At 41.3% G+C, this 21605-nt stretch overlaps 1 protein-coding gene across 46 annotated transcripts in view; it reads right to left on the bottom strand.

Annotated features, from left to right (window-relative positions):
* obscnb (obscurin, cytoskeletal calmodulin and titin-interacting RhoGEF b) overlaps window positions 1-11919 on the bottom strand; it is a 124300-nt gene extending 112381 nt beyond the window's left edge. For 36 of the 46 annotated variants that reach the window (XM_061253694.1, XM_061253717.1, XM_061253720.1 and 33 more), the window contains exons 1-6: window positions 11671-11919; window positions 6510-7600; window positions 3188-3457; window positions 2442-2702; window positions 802-1107; window positions 31-297 (exon numbers count right to left, since the gene is read on the bottom strand). In XM_061253694.1, the coding sequence (XP_061109678.1) occupies window positions 31-297; window positions 802-1107; window positions 2442-2702; window positions 3188-3457; window positions 6510-7590 (2185 nt within the window). In that variant the 5' untranslated portion in view covers window positions 7591-7600; window positions 11671-11919. The remainder of the gene's footprint in view (window positions 1-30; window positions 298-801; window positions 1108-2441; window positions 2703-3187; window positions 3458-6509; window positions 7601-11670) is intronic. The other 10 variants (XM_061253733.1, XM_061253734.1, XM_061253741.1 and 7 more) reach the window with 2 other exon arrangements.
* Window positions 11920-21605: the final 9686 nt, after the last annotated feature.

The following is a 21605-nucleotide window of genomic DNA, read 5'->3' as shown; positions in this document are numbered from 1 at the left end:
GACCTGAGGCCAGGGGCCGTCCCAGCTCACCCTTCACACTGAGCGTGCACACGCTCTCTGCACCGCCGCCTGTGAACAGCAGCGTGGTCCCGTGGAGCTCCTGGCAGACACGGCGGATAAGCAGCGTGTGGGTGGTCTTGTTGCGGGTGATGAGGTACTCCTCGCCGCTCCGCAGGACGCGACCGTTCAGCGACCAGGAGCCCGAGCAGACGGCCGACAGCTCCACGTTGAAGGAGGCCTCCTCGCCCTCCGTGGCAGTGCTGTTCACCAGGCCAGACTTCAGCTCCCCAGTGGGCTCTAGGGGAACACAGAGCATGCATGGTCACACAACAGGACCACAAGTGAACACAACAGGACCGCTCTAATACATAAATTCTACATTGTCTACTTTTACCGCAGCTAAGAGATAGGGAGATTGCAGGTATAAATATTGAATTGATTTGTATGTACAATACCGTTGTGATACATTTTTTAACAAAATAATTATGGCTAACTACAGTATGTGCACATGTTAGGACTAAGTGCCAAGCAGCGCATGCCAGATTGAAGAATAAACAGGACTCTGACACAGTGTTAATGAATTCTCTGAGCTGTAACATCATGACAGGTGTCATGAGCTGTGGTATATATTCTGTCAGAGATTATGCTGAGTGGCACCGTTAAGAATACATACAAGTATTTTCCAGTCTTATATACAGTCTGCTGTATAGTACCTGTAGCATTAAAGGACACACAGTGCAGTGGTGGGGTGTGCATTGGGTTAGAGAACATGGAGGGCGTTGACGCAGTCACAAGACCCACCGAGGTAGAAGGTTCCAGGCACTTCCAAACAAGGGCTCTGGCCGAAGTCGTTCACGGCGGTAATGCGGAATTGGTAGCTGGCCTCCTCAGTGATCCCACTGACCATGAACTCAGTGCCGGATATGATCAGAGTGCTGTGACACTTCACCCAAGTCTGGGCACCCAACTTCTTCTTCTCCACCACATAGCCAGAGATGGGCACTGGCCGGTCGGTGTCTGGTGGTGACCAGCACAACACAAGCGAATAGCTGGTCTTGTTCCTCACCACAGGGTTGACTGGGGGCTCTGGAGGGTGCTTTCTTGGAGCTGCCGTGCATAAGAGTATTTACATTTCAAAAAAATTCTGTTTTAATTGCCTTGTATTGAGACTAAATCTTATTTTTCAACAAGTAGAAAATATTAACTTGTTTCAAGAAACATTTTGCTTGAAAAGTGCAATTTCCTTGACAATGAACAAATCTTGAAAAGCGCAGTTATAAGCACAATGAGGAGAGGTTTAGGTTGCGAGCAGCTCTGCCTCACCGCACCTTTTCCATGCAGATTCAGACCATTACTAAGCCTTGGGAGTGTTCTTAGTGAAAGACATCCTGTATGATCATGGAGCATTCCGGATTTTAGACCATAGCCTTTAACGTGGATATTAGTCTATGTTGAAACTTGTGTAGTTGCATTTTCACAAGAATGATAGGTTTGTTTTCACTTATGTATTATAGCAACACTCATGCATGATTGCCAGGATGACTTGAAAACTGAAAACTGAAATAAATTATTAACAAATATGTGTTTTCACACCATGCAAGTAATGTTTTTTTTCATCAAAATATGCTTTGATTAACTGATGATGTATGAATGCCACAGACTCCAAATATGTATAATTTAACTCACTGTCTTGTGGGTTATAAGACACATGTCACTAGCAACAGAAACTGTGACCCATGTAGGAGAACAACTAGCACAGTTGTTCTCACATTTAGGTGCTGTAATATAGTGTGTATTTATATGGTGTGCACTGTGAAAAATGTGGTGATAGATAATCAGGCAAGAATGTAAAATAATCTACTGTCAATCTAAAAAATGTCACTTGGTGCTATGCAGTGAGGTGTAACTTTCTTTCTATTTCAGTCCAGGCAGATCGGTGTCTCTGAAATTTGAAGCTCATCTATCACTGGCAATTCTGCTTGTCACACCAAGGCATCAGAGGTGACAAGCAACATGGGTGGTAGTGATGGATTATTATATAAATACAGAGTAATTGTTGCTCCAAAAATATGACATGCATTGAGTAAAAAAAAGTTTCATGGATGTTTTCACATTCAGTCACTGTTTATAAAATTCATCTGAAATGTCCTGTGTAGCTGCTATGTACCTACAACAGGTGAACTTGCCAATGCGCTCATTGGACAACATTTTTCACACACACTGTTTTCATTTCACAGTTTAAATGGTCATCCATCCATAATGGATCTGAGGAACCTTCAAAAAGAAAAAATGAAATGGGGCTTGTGCTATACGTACACAATATGGAAAATGAGGGGAAATGCATTTTTGTCAATCCAGCATATGTGTGTGTGCATGTACATGTGTGTGCGTGCGTGTCCGTGTGTGCATTTCTGCATTTTTGTATGCGTGCATGATCTCACCAGTGACAGAGAATTGCGTAGATGTTTTGCAGTCCCCGGCCACAAAGGCAACCTCTCCAGAGTCTTCGGCATGGCAGTCACGGATGGTCAGGGTGTACTGCCTGCCAACGCACGCGATGGACACGCGGGCATCCTCCTTCAGCCGCTCGCCTTTCCTGGTCCAGTAGGCCCCCTCGCACGGCTCCTCCAGCTCCACACAGAAGAGGACCGTGTCGCTAACCGGAACCACCGTCTTCCGCGGGAGCTTCTTGGTGATCTTGCCTGCAGGCCAAGGAAAAGGGTGACGCCAAGGCATAGACAACATTACTGTCTTCAATGTTACAAAAATGATCAGACCACTATGAACTGGCTGGACCGAAACCATGTATCGATCTGATATTTTCACATGAATTTGTAGAGACATGCTGAACAATAATTACTGAAATTGTTTTTTTATAAAGATCATTTATGACATTGTTAGGCCTTTAGCAGGTGAGCATACACTGTGTATATATGGTGCAGTATCTTTGTAATGAATTGCACAAAAAACTAAACAAATGAATGCAATGTAAAAAGTGTACTTTCATGTAATGCAAATGTGTATACTAACTGCCAGTCACCTATAGGATCTAATGGCTGCACTACCTAAACTGCTCCAACAGCTATCTGTAGCTATCTGATGGCTGTGTGGTCTAATAACTCACACTTATGTTGGAGCAAGGGGTAATGAATATGTGACAATGAGTTTCCTTCTTGCAGCACAGTACCTAAGACAGTGAGCTCGGCCACAGTGCGGCTGCCCTCCTTCATCTCGCAGATATAGACGGCATCGTCGTTGGTGTTGACGTTGCGGATGGTGAGCCGACGCAGGGTGCCCTCCTCCTCGATGCGGTACTTTTCGCTCTCCTCCAGCCGTGTCTCCTCCATGAACCAGCTGGCCTTGGTGGCCGGGACGGGCACCTCGCACATCATCATGGCCGTCTCCTTCTCCCTCACCTCCACATCCTGCAGCTTTGTCCTGAAGGGAACCTTAGGTTCTGCAACACAACCCGCCAGTTAATTAGTCAAATATCAACAGAAACTTTCAAAAGTTAAAAGGCTCTGATACAATGTAAATAATGGGTTTGTCTGGTAAGGCTGAATTCCTCATTTATCCTGCAGACTTTTTTGACCTTCTAGATTCTGGAGAATATTCCATTTGAATACTAAAATGTTTCACAATTATCTGCATTATTTATTTATTTATTCAGAAAAATCTAGAAAAGTAAATTGAAGCATTTAGACTGATCTAATATTCTGTAAACATTATTACATAATATGTAAAGTGTATCAATCAGGAAAACAAATCTTCCCAGAATTTTGTTAACAGATACCACAGGGCCAGCCAAATAGACAAATGTCACTCCCTGTAAAGTGAGAGCCATAGGTCAATTTGGTGGGACATTTCCCAGAATATAAATTCTCACTCTCAAGTCCACATAAGAACACAACATTTACTTTGCTAAGAAAGCAAGTGTTTATGGCAGTCTCTACAGTGGCAAACACTTCCTTCTACGAAAAGCTTGCCGTTCAACACATTCTCACCAATAAGCTTAGATATTTTCTATAGACAGTCCAAACCTTTCGAAAATTAATATAGATTAAAGTTAAATTTTTTCACAACCATCAATTGGTCCTCTTGAGAATTCAAGTTGTAATGGTACAGGTGCAGTTTTGAGACAGGGTTGAAAGTGATTTTAAACCTGATATTTTTTGCCCATTTATTTAAGATGAATTCTGAATGCCGTACAAATGATTAGCTGCAGATGACCAAACATTGCACTGACTGTGCTGACATTCAGTAATATACAGTATATAGGTTTATCATACAAATTAAAAGTAGTTTGAACACTTACGTTCATCATATAATCTAAAACGAGTGTATATTTTGTGCACAGAGGGTCAATTTCTTTATGCATAGGGTCCTTTTTTGGTCCCAGCCCATGGTTTAGGAACTCATCAAATGACATGGAAATAAGTACATTCATTTTGAGCAAGCAGTGAGGCATTTTGAAAGCAGCACTGCTTATTGGGCAGTTGGAAGGCCTTCCAGCTCTTGATAGGAAGGTACCACTAGGTGGCCATTGCATGTGCCCTGTCTCCATAGTGCTTGTAACCCAGAGCAACCATGCTGAGCAACAACACATTACTGTAATAGCTAACTGGATATTGTTATCTCACTTTCTGATATAACAGGGCTAAAGAAAGATGGCACATGGTGCCAAGTCCTATTTGAATCCACACACATACACACTGTATTCATAATGCAGTTTGTGGTTCAGCTATGCAGCTGTATTCAAGGAAACTCATCATCATCTGCCATCAGGAAGCAAGTACCTACTAACCATGGGTTCAACTCATCACTAGAAGAAAATAACTGAAACCAAACACTGGCTATCATTGCTGTACTAACATTACACCAGACCCGACAAACCCCATGCTAGTGTCCAGTACAGCACATTTCTTTGCTTTACACTGTTTCTGTGTGAAGCAGGGATGTGGCTAGGAATTCAAGGCCCCCTGAAAGACTATCCTACAGGAATTTTTGTCCCCCCGATCCTCTCTAGCTGTGGGCTCCCCTAAGCTGTGCAAAGCCAAGGTGGTCCTGAGTTTCACCCTTTCACCCCACTAACCCCAATCACCTTTAGCTTTTCTTATAAATGAGGAAGGCAGTGAAAGATGAAATGTTGCTGACAGCAAAGTTGGATGGCAGACAATTGCTATTGTCCTCAACTGACAATAGCAACTAAATGTATTTGTTCATGCATGTAAATGGTTGGCATTTATATAGCGCCTTTATCCAAAGCGCTGTACAATTGATGCTTCTCATTCACCCATTCATACACCGATAGCGATTGGCTGCCATGCAAGGCGCCGACCAGCTCGTCAGGAGTATTTGGAGGTTAGGTGTCTTGCCCTGGGACACTTCGACACAGCCCGGGAGGGGGATCAAACCGGCAACCCTCCAACTGCCAGACGACTGCTCTTACTCCCTGAGCCATGTCGCCCGCATGTGTGTCCATTAATCTATATTTAATAAGAGTGTGTACATGTGGACTTGTTTGTGTGTGTGTGTGTGTAGGGGGGAAATAAGCTTTTTGTTTTTGTATTTTCCGGCCTAGGGATGTATAACAAATCATATTCCTATTAACTATAAAATCACTATAAGAACAATTCAATTCACTACTTTTCATACACTAAGCCTGCTCCTTGAGAAGAACACATGATAGCTAAACTGTGCAGGTAGGAGGTCTACAGTGTCTGCGGGTTTTTCTGCGTTCCTTTCTATATGCAGCCAATTAAGCCCCTGACATTTAAAGCCGTGGACTCTTTAGCCAAAAAACTGCTGAAACTGACCCTCCAGGACTGGAGTTTGACACCTATGGCCAAGAAGGTCCCCTCAACACTGTCACAGGATGAACTAATGTAATATTCTAGTCTTCCTCCAAAACAATTGCATAAAAAGGATGAATAAACTCATTAGAGCAATTTGTTGCAATGACAGCTGGTATAAGCAAGGAAACTGTTAATTTCAGTTTTCTGAGTAGCAAAACATGATCTTCCGATGATCACCTGACAATGTCCTTATTTTCAATGGATCTAAAAATTCTAAAATAAATCTAAAATACTTGGCTTGCCCAACCATGGTGAAAAAACTATTTGCTCATTTGAATTTTAAGTTTCACAACTCAAAAACACAACTCATATCATCGAAGAAAGTGGAATTTCTGAAAACCAAAATCATACCATAAACACTTTTATCACAATAGGTCCTAGGGGTATGCACATGTGAAAGTGGAATTGAAAAGTGTTTTCGTAGTTAGACATTAGCCACTGGCTGATGGTATAACAAATTTAGAAACAATAGCTAGACCTAACACACCAGAAAACATATATATGCATACATACACTCTTTTTCTTTGGAAGCTTTTGTTTCTTTTATACTAAAACTATCCGAAGTTCCCAACATTTCTCAGATGTGGAATCTGCATGCTAACCTCTCGCATCTGTCAAAGGGGACCCTACTAGATTATAGTGGAAGAGCAATACCTTTAACAGTCACCAGCACAGCGCTGTATGTCTGCCCAGCCAGGTTGGAGGCATTGCAGGTGTAGAGGCCGTTGTCGGTCTGCTTGCAGTACAGGACCTTTAGGATGAAGTTCTCAGCCTGGTCCTCATACATCACATGCCTACGACCCTCTGCGATGTTGGTCCCATCCTTCCTCCAGATGATGTGAGGCTTGGGGCGGCCGGTGACGAAGCAGCTGAGCTTGGCGTGCTTGCCCTCAGTCACGGTGCAGGTACGGGTGAACACACCCTTAGGCAGCTTCCCAGCCAGGGCGGCTATGCGGTCATGGTCCTGGGTCAGGGTCAGCCCCTCGGCGGTCTTGGATATGATGGAGGAGGAGCCGGAGGAGATAGCCTCTGTTGTGCGGTATACGGTGATGTCCTTGCACATCTCCTCCTTGCGCTTCTGCAGGTGTGAGAGGAGGGAGGTGCTCTTCTCATTGAGCTGCCGGGCGCCCTGGAGCTCCACCACAAGGGCAGCGGCAGCCTGGGATCGGCCCACTGAGTTCTGGGCCCGGCAGGTGTAAGTCCCACTGTCCAGGCTGCGGACACACTTGATCCTCAGGGAGCTTCCCTCGCTGTCTGAACTGACCTGCACACGGTTGGACTCACCCACGTAGCGTCCGTCCTTCTCCCAGTCGAAGGTGGGTTCTGGGTGAGCCGCCACCCGACACTGGAAGGTGACATCCTCCCCCAGGCCAACCCTGGCAGAGACGGGCTTGGCCAAGAACAAGGGGGCCCGATCCACAATCTGCTCCGGCAGGGCCACCTTGAGGGTGACGGCAGCGTAGGCCTCTCCGACATTGTTCTTGGCCCGGCACATGTACTGGCCGCTGTCCTCCAGATTCAAGTCATAGATTGTGAGGCGGTATGTGTCCCCATCTTCCACCGTCTTGAAACGCCCCCCAGAGGTCAGACGTAGCTTCTCCTTCTCCCAGGTGACCACTGGCAGCGGATTACCCACGATCGTGCAGCTGAGTGTAGCATCTCGGCCGACGGACACTGAAAAGGCCTTCGGCCGGGTCAGGAACCGGGGCACTCCTCCAAACAAGTTCTGATCCATCTGGTCACTGCTGAAGAAAATAAATCACTTCAATAATTTTTACAGGTCCCTATAACCATAGAACCTCCCCAAATCCAATGAAGGCTAATTCACTTATTCCTACTGGAGTGAATAAAAAAAAACTAAGAAAACAGAAGGGTAATCCATCAGGCAAAGTAATAAAGAACTGCTTTCCTAACAGACTCAAGTGCTGCTGCCAAAAATCTGTTTGGTTACTTCTATATTCAGCAAATCATTATTATAGTAAATCATTATTATAATTTGTACTGCAGTACTCCTACTTCTGCTTCTTAAAATCATTCAGTATTTCCCAGACATGATTCCATTGCCTTAGCTGCTCCGTGATATAAACACAATGTGACACAAAGCTACAACTTTTGGAATTCAACAATACAACATGGGAGATAAATATAAAACACCACTGAAAAAGAAAAAAGTTTTGGGTTAAGCAGACCGATTGGTAATCCAATTATTTGTTGACTTTTCTGCTTCTAAATATGAGAGGACTTTCATCACCCCTGAGAATTGCTAAGCAAGAACTTGGACTCATATGGCCATGAGGGTCATGGATTAACGCCTTCTAATGGAACACGGAAATGGAGCTACCATTGCTCAGGGGAGAGTGATACTTGAGGGAGGCAAACTGCCTGGGAACAGCTTGTATAGCCGTGACAACAGCCAACAACTTGCAACACCATATGGGCACATATCATTAGTGTAATAAGGTGCTGTTATGTGATGTACTCAAATCCCACATAGGCCACAGTTGGTGTGCCCTAAATTGCTTTAGTAAACATTGAGCAATGTAAACAGATATTTGTGAAAATACCTTGAATGAGGGTTTCAGTTCAGAAAATGGGTTGAATACAAAATAGATAGAATAGAATGTAAGCAGCTCTAAGCTGTGACTTCATTAGGCCAAGATACCCATTCAAAAGAATAAACCATTTGTGCACAGATGTCCCAATTCTTCAAGTTGCCACAGGTAGCCATTGGGCAGCATTTATCTCCTTGCCTATAACTTGTTAAAAAGAAATAACAGGAAATGACGATGTACAGAGTGCGAAGACTATTCTAATGCAAGATTGGTGTCATGCTTAGCTCAGAGTAAAGTGTAGTTCTGTTTATAAACGTTTGAGTGCTTGCATATGTAGCATATATCATCATGCCTAAGACCATTTCAGCCATAACAATAAAAAAAAAGATCTGATGAATGTGTAGCATCAGTGTGCTCGCAACAGAAAGGCAAAAACCTTTTACCTTACCAATAAAAGAAAGACTTATTAAATTTAATTTCTGATAAGTAGCCTACCGTACCGTTTCTTGCAAAGGCATGAGCAACATACTTTTAGATTCATGAGCAACTTTAGTAGGGCAATTCCAAGCACCACTTCTTTTGAGTATCTATATATTTCTTAGAATAATGCAAGTGGTGTAAAGTGGGTTGTGCTCATCTATGGTGACTGATAACAGAACAGACAAGCCTTGAAATGTCCACACATATACATGCTTCCAGAGCCTGGCAAATAAGACCACACACAACCACCCACCAACATCCCTACCCTAAATTCACCTCCAATGGCATGTGACCAAAACCAGTGATCTTAGATACAGAACACAAATTACATGTATTACTGGATTAATTTTACACATGTCACCTAACATCTGTGGTTGAAATTAGGTTTTTCCTTAAATTCAGCCTACAGCTCTTTTAACCTACGAGATTTCAATGTACTCAAATGGGTGGACTGTGAGGCAGCTAACTGGATGACAAGAAAAAATAGCTCACCATACCTCTCCTGCTTGTTTAAACCTTGAGAATATAATCCTATGAGCATCAGTATTTAATAGCTAAAAGGCACTTCTATGCCCACTTTTAATTATGCTGTGTGCTGGGTACCCTTGAATGCCCTTTTTCTGAATTTCCATATTACAGTTATCTGACTCTGATAGCACACTCAACCAATGTCAAATGAATGCCAAACAAGGGCATTACCTACTGTAATATGAACGGTGCAATGTAACCTTACATTAGTTCGTAAACTGAACTAATTTTCATAAGGAATTAGTTACTGGTAAATTGAAAGATGCACAAAGACACAGACTTTTAGAATGAGATAAGAAGAAACATCCCAAATGAATACTTGTTAAGTGCTGTCAATATGTGGAAAGCCCAACCCAGGCATTCCTTTCTCCGTAGCACCAAAAATAACTCCCAGTAAAGTGCAGGGATAACAGGATATGACATCAAGCGGTGTATGCCTCCAGTGTTCCCTGTTGCTTACACTGAGCTGGGGCCCAAAAGCCTAAAATGGTTTGGGTTTTTTGGCCTGTTCATCGCAGGCTTATAAACAAAGTATAGACTAATGGCAGTCTATTTCAATTAGCATATTGATTATAACTGCCAATATGTCAGCAGTACATTATATTACATCATAGTCATTTCCCAGACATCAAGCGACAGCGGGTCGGATACGCCCCGATTCTGGCCCGAAGTCAGCCAGTACCGGCACAGATTCGGTCTGGAGTCACTTGCTATCCGGGTTAGCATACGCTCTTACCCAGATAAAAAATGTATTGCTGCATGACAGTGTTATGTAAGTGGTTATACTGTAATACTGTATGCTGTCATGACTGGTGTTATCAAATGCAAATGCTAGTGCTTAGTAGGCTCAATTGTGTATGGGTAAAGCATTCAGCTAATTGCCACAGTTCATTTAGAATTCTGTGACACATCATTTCCTGGGGTGTTATTGCAAATTTAAACCATCTTGTTGGAAAAAAAAGAAAATTCCACTATGAGTTCACAGATGGCATTCCTAATTAGTACTATATGAAAATAGTAGTACTACTGAAAATTTGACCACACGTATGCTATTCAGTTTAATATTTAAAGACATTTCAGTTAAGAATGCCAACTACATAAATAACCAGAATATGTCCTTAAAACCGGTATATTTTTAACTATAAGAACATAAAATACCCGTGTGGATCAAAGGGAGTTCCAATACATCACCTGCCTTGTATTTATCGCGCTCAACAAGAAGAGAGCACTGCATCACACACGTCGCGTAAAATGGCAAAACAGGTGTTTGAGGTGTTGACCTGTTAGATCAACTGTGTCTAAAGCCAAGTGACCTGAATCACACTGACTCACAGTTTCCACTGAAGAATGAAACAAAATACTACTATATCTGTAGCTGGGAAACACACGATATTACAATGAGTGGGAAGCAGGAACGTCGCACGTTGGAATAAGAGTGTCGGCTACCTAGATGCACAAATCAGTGCCTAATTGTCGAATCGGCTGTAGGCCCATTCTGTACTCTGTTGGTAATTACATTCAATCATTGCTGATACGCACTGATACGCTTCGACAGAATCCATTACAATGTACAAAGTTTACAAACTGCTTAAATCCTCTGATTTGAAGAGACATAATACATCTGCCATTTATCTCAGCGCAGTACTGGAACCTTTCCTAAAGTTCCGTCATAACAAAGTTATATAGGACATATATGTCCCTTTCAAAAGGGTGACATTTGCTATCTTTGTCACCTCACTCCTCTGAGGTCCATGTCCCAAAAATAACTTCAGCTGTCTTTCCCTGTCTCCGGGCATGTCCATTTGTAGAAGCAGACACTGATCAGCTGTTTGATAGGGCAGGGGTACTGCACTTCTTTATTCAACCTCTCGAGCTAGGCTATTTGCTTTTCTCGATAATTTACAACGGATCGGAATTCGAGTATCAACCAAATTCCAGTATCAACTCCGAATAAGGGTTTTTATATTTCCATAAACTACCTTATTTGAGTACAGACATTTATGCACTTACACAAAACAAAGCAAGGGAAGAGAACAACACAGTCAGCAGAGCAAAATAAACTGCATTCAACCAAATTACTTATTAATAAGCAAACCTATGGATGGGGAAGTTTGCTAAACAGAACGACTATGTTCCTCTATCTCCAATTCCACTATGTTTATACTATGCAAATTGTATATAATATTTAGCATATTTGGTTTTCGACCTGGAACATAATTGATTCGTAGCACCATAATTTAAGAATCAAGTCTCACCTCTTTTACTTTAGCGTTTCACAGGTAAAACAGACGCTTTATCATCATGAGGAAGCCTGGCTAGAAGTTCCGCAATCCTAACAATATATCCAAGCGTTGATTTAGTTCACAAAAATCCTCAGCGAATGACGAAATTGCAGGTAAATTTCCTGAGAAAATCGTTTGCCCGGTATAGTGCGATATCCCCCAATACCCTGCAGCGGGTTGTCTACGCTATTCTCCCTTTCCTCCTTTGGTACCGCATGATGCCAAATAGCTGACGTTCTTCTTTTCGGTGCAGCCTCTTTTCCAAAATAGCCGTGTCGTTTGCAAGAGCAAAAGCATGACTGTTGAGAGCGCTCGATCCTTTAAATAACGGAAAAGTTTGTGTAGCTTATTATGCAAAATAGCAAAACAAATGTTTATGATTAGATTAGGTGACTTCTTTCTCGACGTTTGTTCTCCATCTGTTGTTCGGCAAATTATTTAGAGGCCTTATAACTTCAAAATAGAATCAATGCGTTAGATATGCTACATCACGCGAAGTATGAATAGAAATAGAAGTAATTATTTCAACTGCAATCAATTGCAATTTAAAACGTAACACCAGTTATTTTAATTCAGTCATTGTAAAAACAATAACAACGTGTTTTATTCATTTAACTGTGCATTCTACGGGATATAGGCTATTATACTAGAGTGTTGAGTATTGAGATACAGTTAGATATTGATGATACAGTAGGCTACACATAGCTGATCCACGTGCAGACACACACACACCCACACATAGGGGAAACCAGGGATGATTATTTCACCTTTTTCTCCAAGTCAACTTTTGTATAATACTGGTCTGCTACAAATACTAGTCATTTACACATCTACTATAATGTCATTAGAAATCAAAATGTCACTTATATTTCTAGAAATCATTTTCTAAAACTGTATAGTACTTTAATGTGTCTACTGGGACAACTATGCCTGTTTTTCTCTTCTGTTGCCTAGGCATGCTGAGAAATAAATAAATACAAAAAACAATACGATTAAATTAGAATTAAGCATCACAGCCATCCCCAATCCAGGGAGCCATTACATAGCAAGTTATTTTGAAATGTTGGTTTGAAGCTAGCATGATTTCGAAGCATCACATTTCATGAGGAAAAACTGCTTATTGCTACAATGGAAGTTCAACCATTTTACCTCCAATATTGTGACTGCTAAACAAAAATAGATGAGTTGACATGAGGGGAGGTCCAATGAGACTAAGAATTTCTCTTTTTCAAGGACACCCTGGAAGAAATTCCGGAGAGAACAGTTGCAAGTCAGAATGTGTGTGTGTGTGTGTGTGTGAGAGAGAGAGAGAGAGAGAGAGAGAGAGAGAGAGAGAGAGAGAGAGAGAGAGAGAGACAGAGACAGAGAGATCAAAGTCCCTGCGGCAGATTTTGGGTTATAGGCCTTGTTCAAGGGCCCAGTGGCAGAGTTTGTCCTTTTTTCATTTAGGGACCCAACAACTTCTTTCCAGATGGAAATAAGCATCACTATGGCCTAGTGGGGGCTCAAGCCATGAATTCTACAGTTGCCAGTCAAGGCAACATACCACTGGGCTACCCTGCTGGAATATAGAGTCAAAACTACAGAGGTTGTGTCACTGTCCAAATACTTATGGATGGCACTGTCTTTGTGTGTGTATGTGTGTGTGCATGTGAGTGTGAATGTGAGTGTGTGCGAGTGCATGGAAAACAAATCTAGCAAACCTTCTTGAATTCTTGATTTTAATTCTTTCAGTGAGATGAAACTCTCAACAAAGTGTGTTCTGAAAATTGTGGCCTAAAATAAAAATAATTAAAAAGGCAAGATGGGAGGTCATATCACATTACATTCTATTATTATGAAGATTTAGACAGGAAGAATTGTGACTGCATGAGGGCTGGGACTACCCTGAGTCATGTAGTGAGCGGAGGAGACAGCCAACACATTTTTGCACTTCAAATACTCAACAGTATTGACTTGGCAGAGCTCTTCAGTATTGCTCAGCACATTGACTCCAGGAAAGAAAGTATATAAATCAGGACCAATCCTAATATTGCATTGACAAGCAAAAGTCCAAGCACGGGGCAAACAGGTATAACAGGGATAATCCAATTCTTGGTCGAGGTCACAGGCGAAAGTCCAAACACAATAGGCAGGCAGAACAGGCGCAGTATATAGACCTTGATCCAAAAATCAAAATCTGAAAAACAAAGCACAGTCTGGTAGTGAGTGATCAAAGACAGAACAGAAGGGTAATCCAAATAATAAAGGTGGGGTACACAAAGGAGGTCGGTACACAGGTCAGGTAGGTGGAAAACTGCTCGAGAGAACACATTACAATCTGGCAAAGGACAAGTGCAAACAGGCGGGTTTAAATACACAGAGAAAATGAACTGAACTGACCAACAGGTAAATTGTATTGACTCTAAGGCAGGGGTGCACAACTCTGGTCCTGGAGGGCCGGTCTGCGAGCTGGTTTTTGTTCCAACCAATTACCTTAATACATTATTCTGACAACTCCAAATTATGTTTGTGCACTCCTGTACTTGAGCACAGTACAATCTTTAGGATACACTAGCAGTCTGCAGCTGCAGCTGGTCCACATACAAATGTCTGCTAAATACATTATTTAGCTAATTAACAATTAAGAGCAGAAGTTTCACTTAGGTAAAATGTTCTGTGAACTCTGAATGTCAGAACAGGGAAGTAATGTGATCTAAGTGACTTTGACCGTGGAATAATTGTTGCTGTCAGACAGGGTAGATTGTGTCTCTAGGAAGCTGCTGATCTCCAGGGATTTTCACGCACAGGCTCTTCAGTTTGCAGATAATGGTGAAAAAAAAAAAAAAACTTCCAGTGAGCAGCAGTTCTGCGGGTAGAAACACGTTTTTAATGAGAGGTCAGAGGAGAAGGGCCAGACTGGTCAAAGCTGACACAAAGCTGACATTGACAGTAACGCAAATAACAACACAGCAGTGGTATGCAGAAAAGCATCTCTGAATACACAACATGACAAACCTCTGAGTGGATAGGCTACAGCAGCAGAAGACTTAATAAGTCTAATAAATACCTAATAAAGTTCTCACTGAGTGTATAGCGCTCCTAGATTTTGAAATAAAACTAAGGCAGGATATAATCTTTATGGAGTACAGTTTCTGTATTCACTACGGCACATCATGGAACCAACTCCAGGTGTACAATATTCACAAACTAATTATTAAGGTTCTAAGACATGCAAAACTTTAACATTGTTAATTCAATTCAATATCAAAGTACATTCAACATTTCAGGACCCATTTATAATTACAGTACAGTATATTTCTATATACAATATCACATTTTTTCATGGTGCCTCCTTTAAAAAGTTGAACCCCTCCATGTGTGAACAGCTGAAAGGAGCCTGATTGACATCATGGACTATTAACGTTTCAGGACCCATAATTTCCACAGATTACTGGTATTATGCTAGTGGACATTACTGTGTTTTCATTAGATAGATTATTTCACTGCATATCGGTGGAATAAACCAACTCTTACCTTCACCTTCTATATTTAAATAAATATAATTACTAATTACTCATCTATTAAAATGTATTTCAGAATGTATGAATGCTTTTTGGGGTTTTTACTGGAAAGTTTGAAAGGTGAGAGAGATAACCATTCCCTCTGCTCTAATCCATTTTCAACCACTAATGGTAGCTGGTTTGAACAACATCCATTGTCCTTGGGCTTAATTTTGGATTCTTTTACAGGATAGAAAGTGTCGCTGATTGGATTCCTTATTGTCAATGAGAATAACTAATGGCCAGAATAACCAAAGATCAACATCTTAATTTTGAACGCATAAATATCTGTGCTGTGAGATGAACAAAATGCTTAGGAATGACTCATGTTACCTGGATGTAATACAATTTCCTTTAAACTACTATAACTGAAACTTCCCCAGTTATTCTGATATCCATTTAGGGCATCCATTTATGCAATTTCCATTCCAGTCCTCTTGTCTGTTTCAGCACTGGGCCCATGTGCCAGCTTCATTTCACCACAAAATGTCAGACCCAAGATAAACAGACATTTAAAATCTACAGTACACTTGTATCATTGCCATTGGTTATGTTACTCCGTGGAGAGATTACCTGGCTCACCTTACATATCACCCAGAGCCAATGGTATTAAAATGTGGCCTGAACAGAGTCAGTATGGTGCAAGGTCAGGTCAAATTTGGGGTAAGGGCAGTTGTAAGAGCAGAATTTCCCTTGATTCAGGAAGAAGCAAACATCTGAATCCAAGGCACCACGTACACATTCTATCCAATTACATGTAATAGAAGTTTGCTTGTCAAGTGCATGTTTAGTGCTTATAGTTAGTGCTTGTTTGTGAAAGTTTGAAGAGCGTAAGAACATTCTTATTCCCACCCCCTCCCAGAGAACAGGTTGGTCTCACCCAGCGTTGGTTTTTCTGGCTCTGTTTGACAGACAGTGGCAGGCTGCTGGAGCTTTTATAACAAGACTCATGAAACCCTATCAGCTGGGTAATCCTGGAACTATTTGGCCCACTGTGGGTTACGGGAGTAACTTTAAAATCCTGGTGCCATCAATTCCCCGTCCTGGGTATCTAACGTCAGGCCTGGTGGAAAATACGTCTCACCGCCCCCTCACCCCCCTGCTAAGGGATGCAGGGAGTCTTTGGTTTTGTCTTTTGGGATCATCTAGGGCAGATATGGTTTGGTACTTGTGTAGGGGTGGGGACTCTGATGATGGAATTTGACGAGGCGGAGCTAGAGGTGATATGCACCAGCCTTGTCACTGTATATTCATAGGGTGCATTTCCACTGGCCATGGAAAAGTCACTAGGCCAAATGTAGGAAGCAGTGACCACACGGCTATGTACGTTCCCTGCCTGTTGTTGCAGTGCCCTCCATAATGTTTGGGACAAAGACCCATGATGTCTTGATTTTTAGATTTGGAATCACATGTGGTTAAAGTGCACATTCTCAGATTTTATTAAAGATTATTTTTATTCATGCAGAAATGACAGTGGTGTTTATACATAGTCCCCCCATTTCAAGGCACCATAAAGTTTGGGACACATGGCTTTACTGGTGTTTGTTATTGCTCAGGTGTGTTTAATTGCCTCTTTAATGCAGGTATAAGAGAACGCTCAGCACGTAGTCTTTCCTCTAGTTTTTCAATCGCCTTTGGAAACTATTATTGCTGTTTATCAACATGAGGACCAAAGTTGTGTCAATGAAAGTGAAAGAAGCCATTATGAAACTGAGAAACAAGAATAAAATGGTTAGAGACATCAGCTAAACTAAAATTGTCCAATAGCTCAAACACCTGTCCGGCAGATCAAAAACACTCGTTAAGAGTCAGGTGTGGAATTGTCAATGACCACTGTCCACAGATGACTTCACAAACAGAAATACGGGGCCTATACTGCAAGATGTAAACTGGTTAGCCGCAAAAACAGGATGACCAGGTTACAGTTTGCCAAGAAGTATTTAAAAGAGCAGATACAGTTCTGGAAAAAAGGTGAGATGAAGATAAACTTCACAATCAGTGTGATGGCAAGAACAAAGTATGGAGGAGATAAGGAACTGCCCAAGATCCAATGCATACCGCCTCATCTGTGAAACACTGTGGTGGGGGTCTTATGGCCTGGGCATGTATGGCTGCCAAAGGTACTGGCTCACTTATCTTCATTGATAATATAACTGCTGGAGCAAAATTATTTCTGACAGAGCATCACCAGAGAAGACACCTAGCAACTAAGCAACTAGTGATGTCCATGAATCGCAGACTTCAAGTAATCATTGCAAGCAAAGGAGATGGGAAAAAAAAACTAAACATAACGACTTTAATTTACATAACATTGCTGTCTCCCAAACATGGTGACCAGAAATGGTGGGACTATGTATAACACTGCTATAATTTCTACATGGTGAGACCAAAATGTATAAAAATGCCATTTATTAAAGAATGTGCACTTTAACCACATATGGTTTTTATTACAAATTTAAAATTGTGAAGAACAGAAGCAAATAAATTACTGATGGATCTTTGTCTCAAACATTATGGAGGGCACTGTATATTTAATGGAATTAAAAGAACCATGAATAACCACATGACGGCCCCTTACCAGCTACACTGTTGGATAGAGAACTGTTGACTGACAATCTCAGAAGCTAACGGCTTGTTCATGACTTCATTCAAATATTTGCCTGTGGGTCTGCTAGAGTGAACAGATCAGGGCGTGGCATTGTGAATTGTGTGGTGGCATGTCGTCATTTAGAAAATGCCAGTGGTATCAGTGTTACAACATGACAGGGACCCTGTAAATTCAGACTGTCATTGGAGAGGGATTGCAAAGTGTGGGCACACTCGCAGTTGGAAATTCTGAACAGGCTACTACAGAATCCTCAGGGTATATTCTAGCAACCTAACCTGACCTTGGTGCTCCAACATTTTTGTGCAGGCTATAGCACTGATTACTACATGGCCAACTGGATATACTTCTGCTATTTGTTGAGGCCAGATAGATTTAATGCTTATATTAAAATGAGAAGGATGCAATATCCTGGGAAATATCCTAGGGGCTCCATTATGACATTGTTTTTACTAGGTTGAGAACAGCAGTACATTTTCAAAGAAACAAACAACTTGTTCACACCTTAAATAGTAATCTCAGTCATTAGTTTATGCTGACTACCCCTTTTTGCAATGTATTCTAACCCTTTCCACTGCTGAAGTTTGACAAGAGTCAAAGGATTGACACAGGCCTTTTGAAAATAGGAATGCACCATGTGGCTCGGAAAAGCATGTCTATGCATTCACTTGTCTTTGACCCAAACATACCATGTCAGCAGAACTTATCCCACCAACGTTCATAGGAGCTCAGGTTTGGCTGGTCAAGTATCCATGACACCACCGTTGCATTCTCACTGATGAAGAAATTTAGTGAAAGAATGAAAATGTGCAGCACCTCTGATATCCCATCAGAGTACACAGCCAGGGAGATCCAAAGACTTCAAATCTTCAAGGCATGTGTCCATCTGGCACCATTTACATTTAGGCATTTACATTAGGCATCCAGAATTAATTGCATACATAGAAGTAGTGAATACATAATCTTACTGCATCAAGTCAGATTACATACACTCCCCTCCTAAAGTATTAGAACAGCAGGGGGAATTTGTTTATTTTTGCAATACACTGAATATATGTGGCATTGAGATAAAAAGATGAACATGAGACAAGAGTCCAGAATTTCAAGCTTTTATTTCATGGTATTTACACATAGATGTGTTAAACTACTTAACAAAACACCTTTGGTATCAGACCACATCATTTTTAGGTGAGCAAAAGTATTGGAACAGAGAGTATTTAAGTAAATGAAAGTAAATACCATTTAATTCCTTTAAGTCCTTGTGTTGGTAGCCTGTCAGTCACATGGTCCAGTACATTTGTTCACTGAAAAATTGGGTGGTCTGATACAAAAGGTGATATGTTCTAAGCTGTTTAACAAAATCTAGATAAAAATACCAGGAATTAAAAGCTTAAATTCGGATCTCTCATCTCATGTACATCTGTTGAGCTTAAACTCAATGGTCTTCAGTGTATAACAAAAACAAAGGAATTGACTTTGTGGTTCCAATACTTTTGGAGTGAACTGCAGTAGACAAATTAAGGACATCAAGAATGTAGTATTAGAAATAAAATAAGTGAGGGGATGGTTTTACATTTAGCACAGGTACGGTAAATAAATCCATGCAAAATGTTCAGTTCAGTGCAGTGTTTTCAGTCTGCGGGGAAATAACTCTGACTGTTGTGTGAAGCTCAGTCGACCACTGGGGGGCCAGGAAGGGAAGAGATGTCATCGAGAGGTGGCTCACTTTACGGAGGACACTGTAAGGTGACCAAGGGATGCAGAGTGTCCTAGCAGGAGTGTAAGGTTTTACGGGGCAGTTTCTCTGGCTGCACCATCGCCCATGACTAGAGGATTGCACTTTATTTGCGCCAATCATATTGAATTCTCCTGCCGAAACAATCATATGTGGCCATTTGAGGTGCAGCAGTCATCCTCCAAATTTGCACCACACAAACTAACAACCATCGAAGTAGTCCGCTCAAAATGTTAACTCATCTTGCAGGAGGATTTGGCTCCAGTGCTGGACTACCTACCAGAGATTGACACAATCCGATTATGCTGTACTTATTAACATTGACAATTATTCATCAATAATTGTTATTACTCTTCATGGCACTAAACCAACTTGAAATCGCATTCAGTATGCCACATCTTAGATATAAGCATTTAAGAAAAACTGCAAATTTCACTTGAATCAAAAGTGATAGGACAATTCTAGTCCGTTTCAGTTGATAGGTTATTAGTTTCGTCTGTTATTCACAAACCTAACACTGCTACCATACTCTGCAGGCATACAAGCAGTTTTTTTATTTGGCATAAACATGAATTTTGACTCATTACCACATTGACACTTCTCATGTTAGAAAATAGTTTTGGCGGCACCACCAGGTCACTTGTCTACACCCATAATAATGACAAGGCAAATCATCTTCCAGGAATTATTCCAAAAAAGCCTGAAAGTCTCTGACCTAGGACAAACCATTATACAGAGGAATTAGTTAACATTATGAATGCGCAGCAATTACTTTGATGACTTTCTGCAGTTTATGTTTGCACATAAACACAAATCTCTTAGGAGCTCTATTTGGCATTTGTTTGTCAGCTGGCGCCATGGAAATCTTGTGCTCAATCTTACACTTAGAGCTCCACTCTATCCATGAATTTAGATTAGGAAGAGTATTACAGTTGGTGCTAAGACTATAAAAATAGCCCAGTTATTTTCTGGGGATGTGAGGCACCTCATATGTATGTAGGAAAGAACAGAACACTTGCTTTCCCACATTAGATGGGAACACTTCACAGTACTAAGACCATGTTATCGCTGGTAGCAGTGCACATGCCAAGCTTGCCTTGAAATCAGGTTTCAGCTTTTTATTTATTTTGCAGTTCAAAAGATGATTTCCATTTTAACTTGATTGGCTTCAGGACAGCTTTTCCAACAATATTTTACAGCAGTAGAATAAATGCCAAAACAGCTAATTAACTGTACTGCAAAATATGTTTCTGAATATACTTTGGCATTCATCCTGCTGCCATCAGCAGTCACATCAATGAACAGAAGTGAGCCAGTTCCAGTGGCAACCATACATGCCAGAGCCATAACACCACCTCCACCATGTTTGACAGGTGAGGTGGTAAGCTTTGGGTCGCTTTGGGTCATGAGTTGCTCCTTTTTTTCCTCTCTCCACACTTTCCCATTTCCATCACTCTGATACAAGTTGGCCTATGTCCATAAGGCAAAACCATACAATAAATATGAATATAGATGTCTGGGAAAAACTGTAACCAGGCCATTCTATTCTTGAGACTTATTGAGTCATCCACTACACTGGTCTTCCGTGGTCCACCAGGTTGTTTGCCATTGCTGAGCTCACCAGTGCATTCTTGCTTCTTAATACCAAAGTTGTTTTTGGCACCATGATTTTTTTTGGCTATGTCTCGGATTGATTTATTCAGATTTTTCAGTCTAATGATGGCCTGCTTTACTTGACATTTCTTTGGTCCTCATGTTGAGAGACAAGACTCCAAATGCAGATGGCAGTACTAGAATCAACTCTAGACCTATTGCTAGCTCTTTTATACATACATGAACAAATATTAAACTGAACACCGGCCCAAGAAACATTTGAACAGCTAATTGTGCCACTCAAATTAAAGCCAAGTCTCCACTTTGAATTCAGTCATTGCTTTATTTCAAATTCAATGTGCTGGAGTTGGAGTTGGGTCACTGTCCAAATACTTATGAACTGCACAGTAATGCAAGCAGTACTGGAAGACTG

Source organism: Conger conger, chromosome 9 (genome assembly GCF_963514075.1).
Source record: "Conger conger chromosome 9, fConCon1.1, whole genome shotgun sequence".
Taxonomy (NCBI): Eukaryota; Metazoa; Chordata; class Actinopteri; order Anguilliformes; family Congridae; genus Conger; species Conger conger.
Note: the sequence above shows the minus strand (reverse complement) of the source record. Positions and strands in the feature narration are given on the sequence as shown.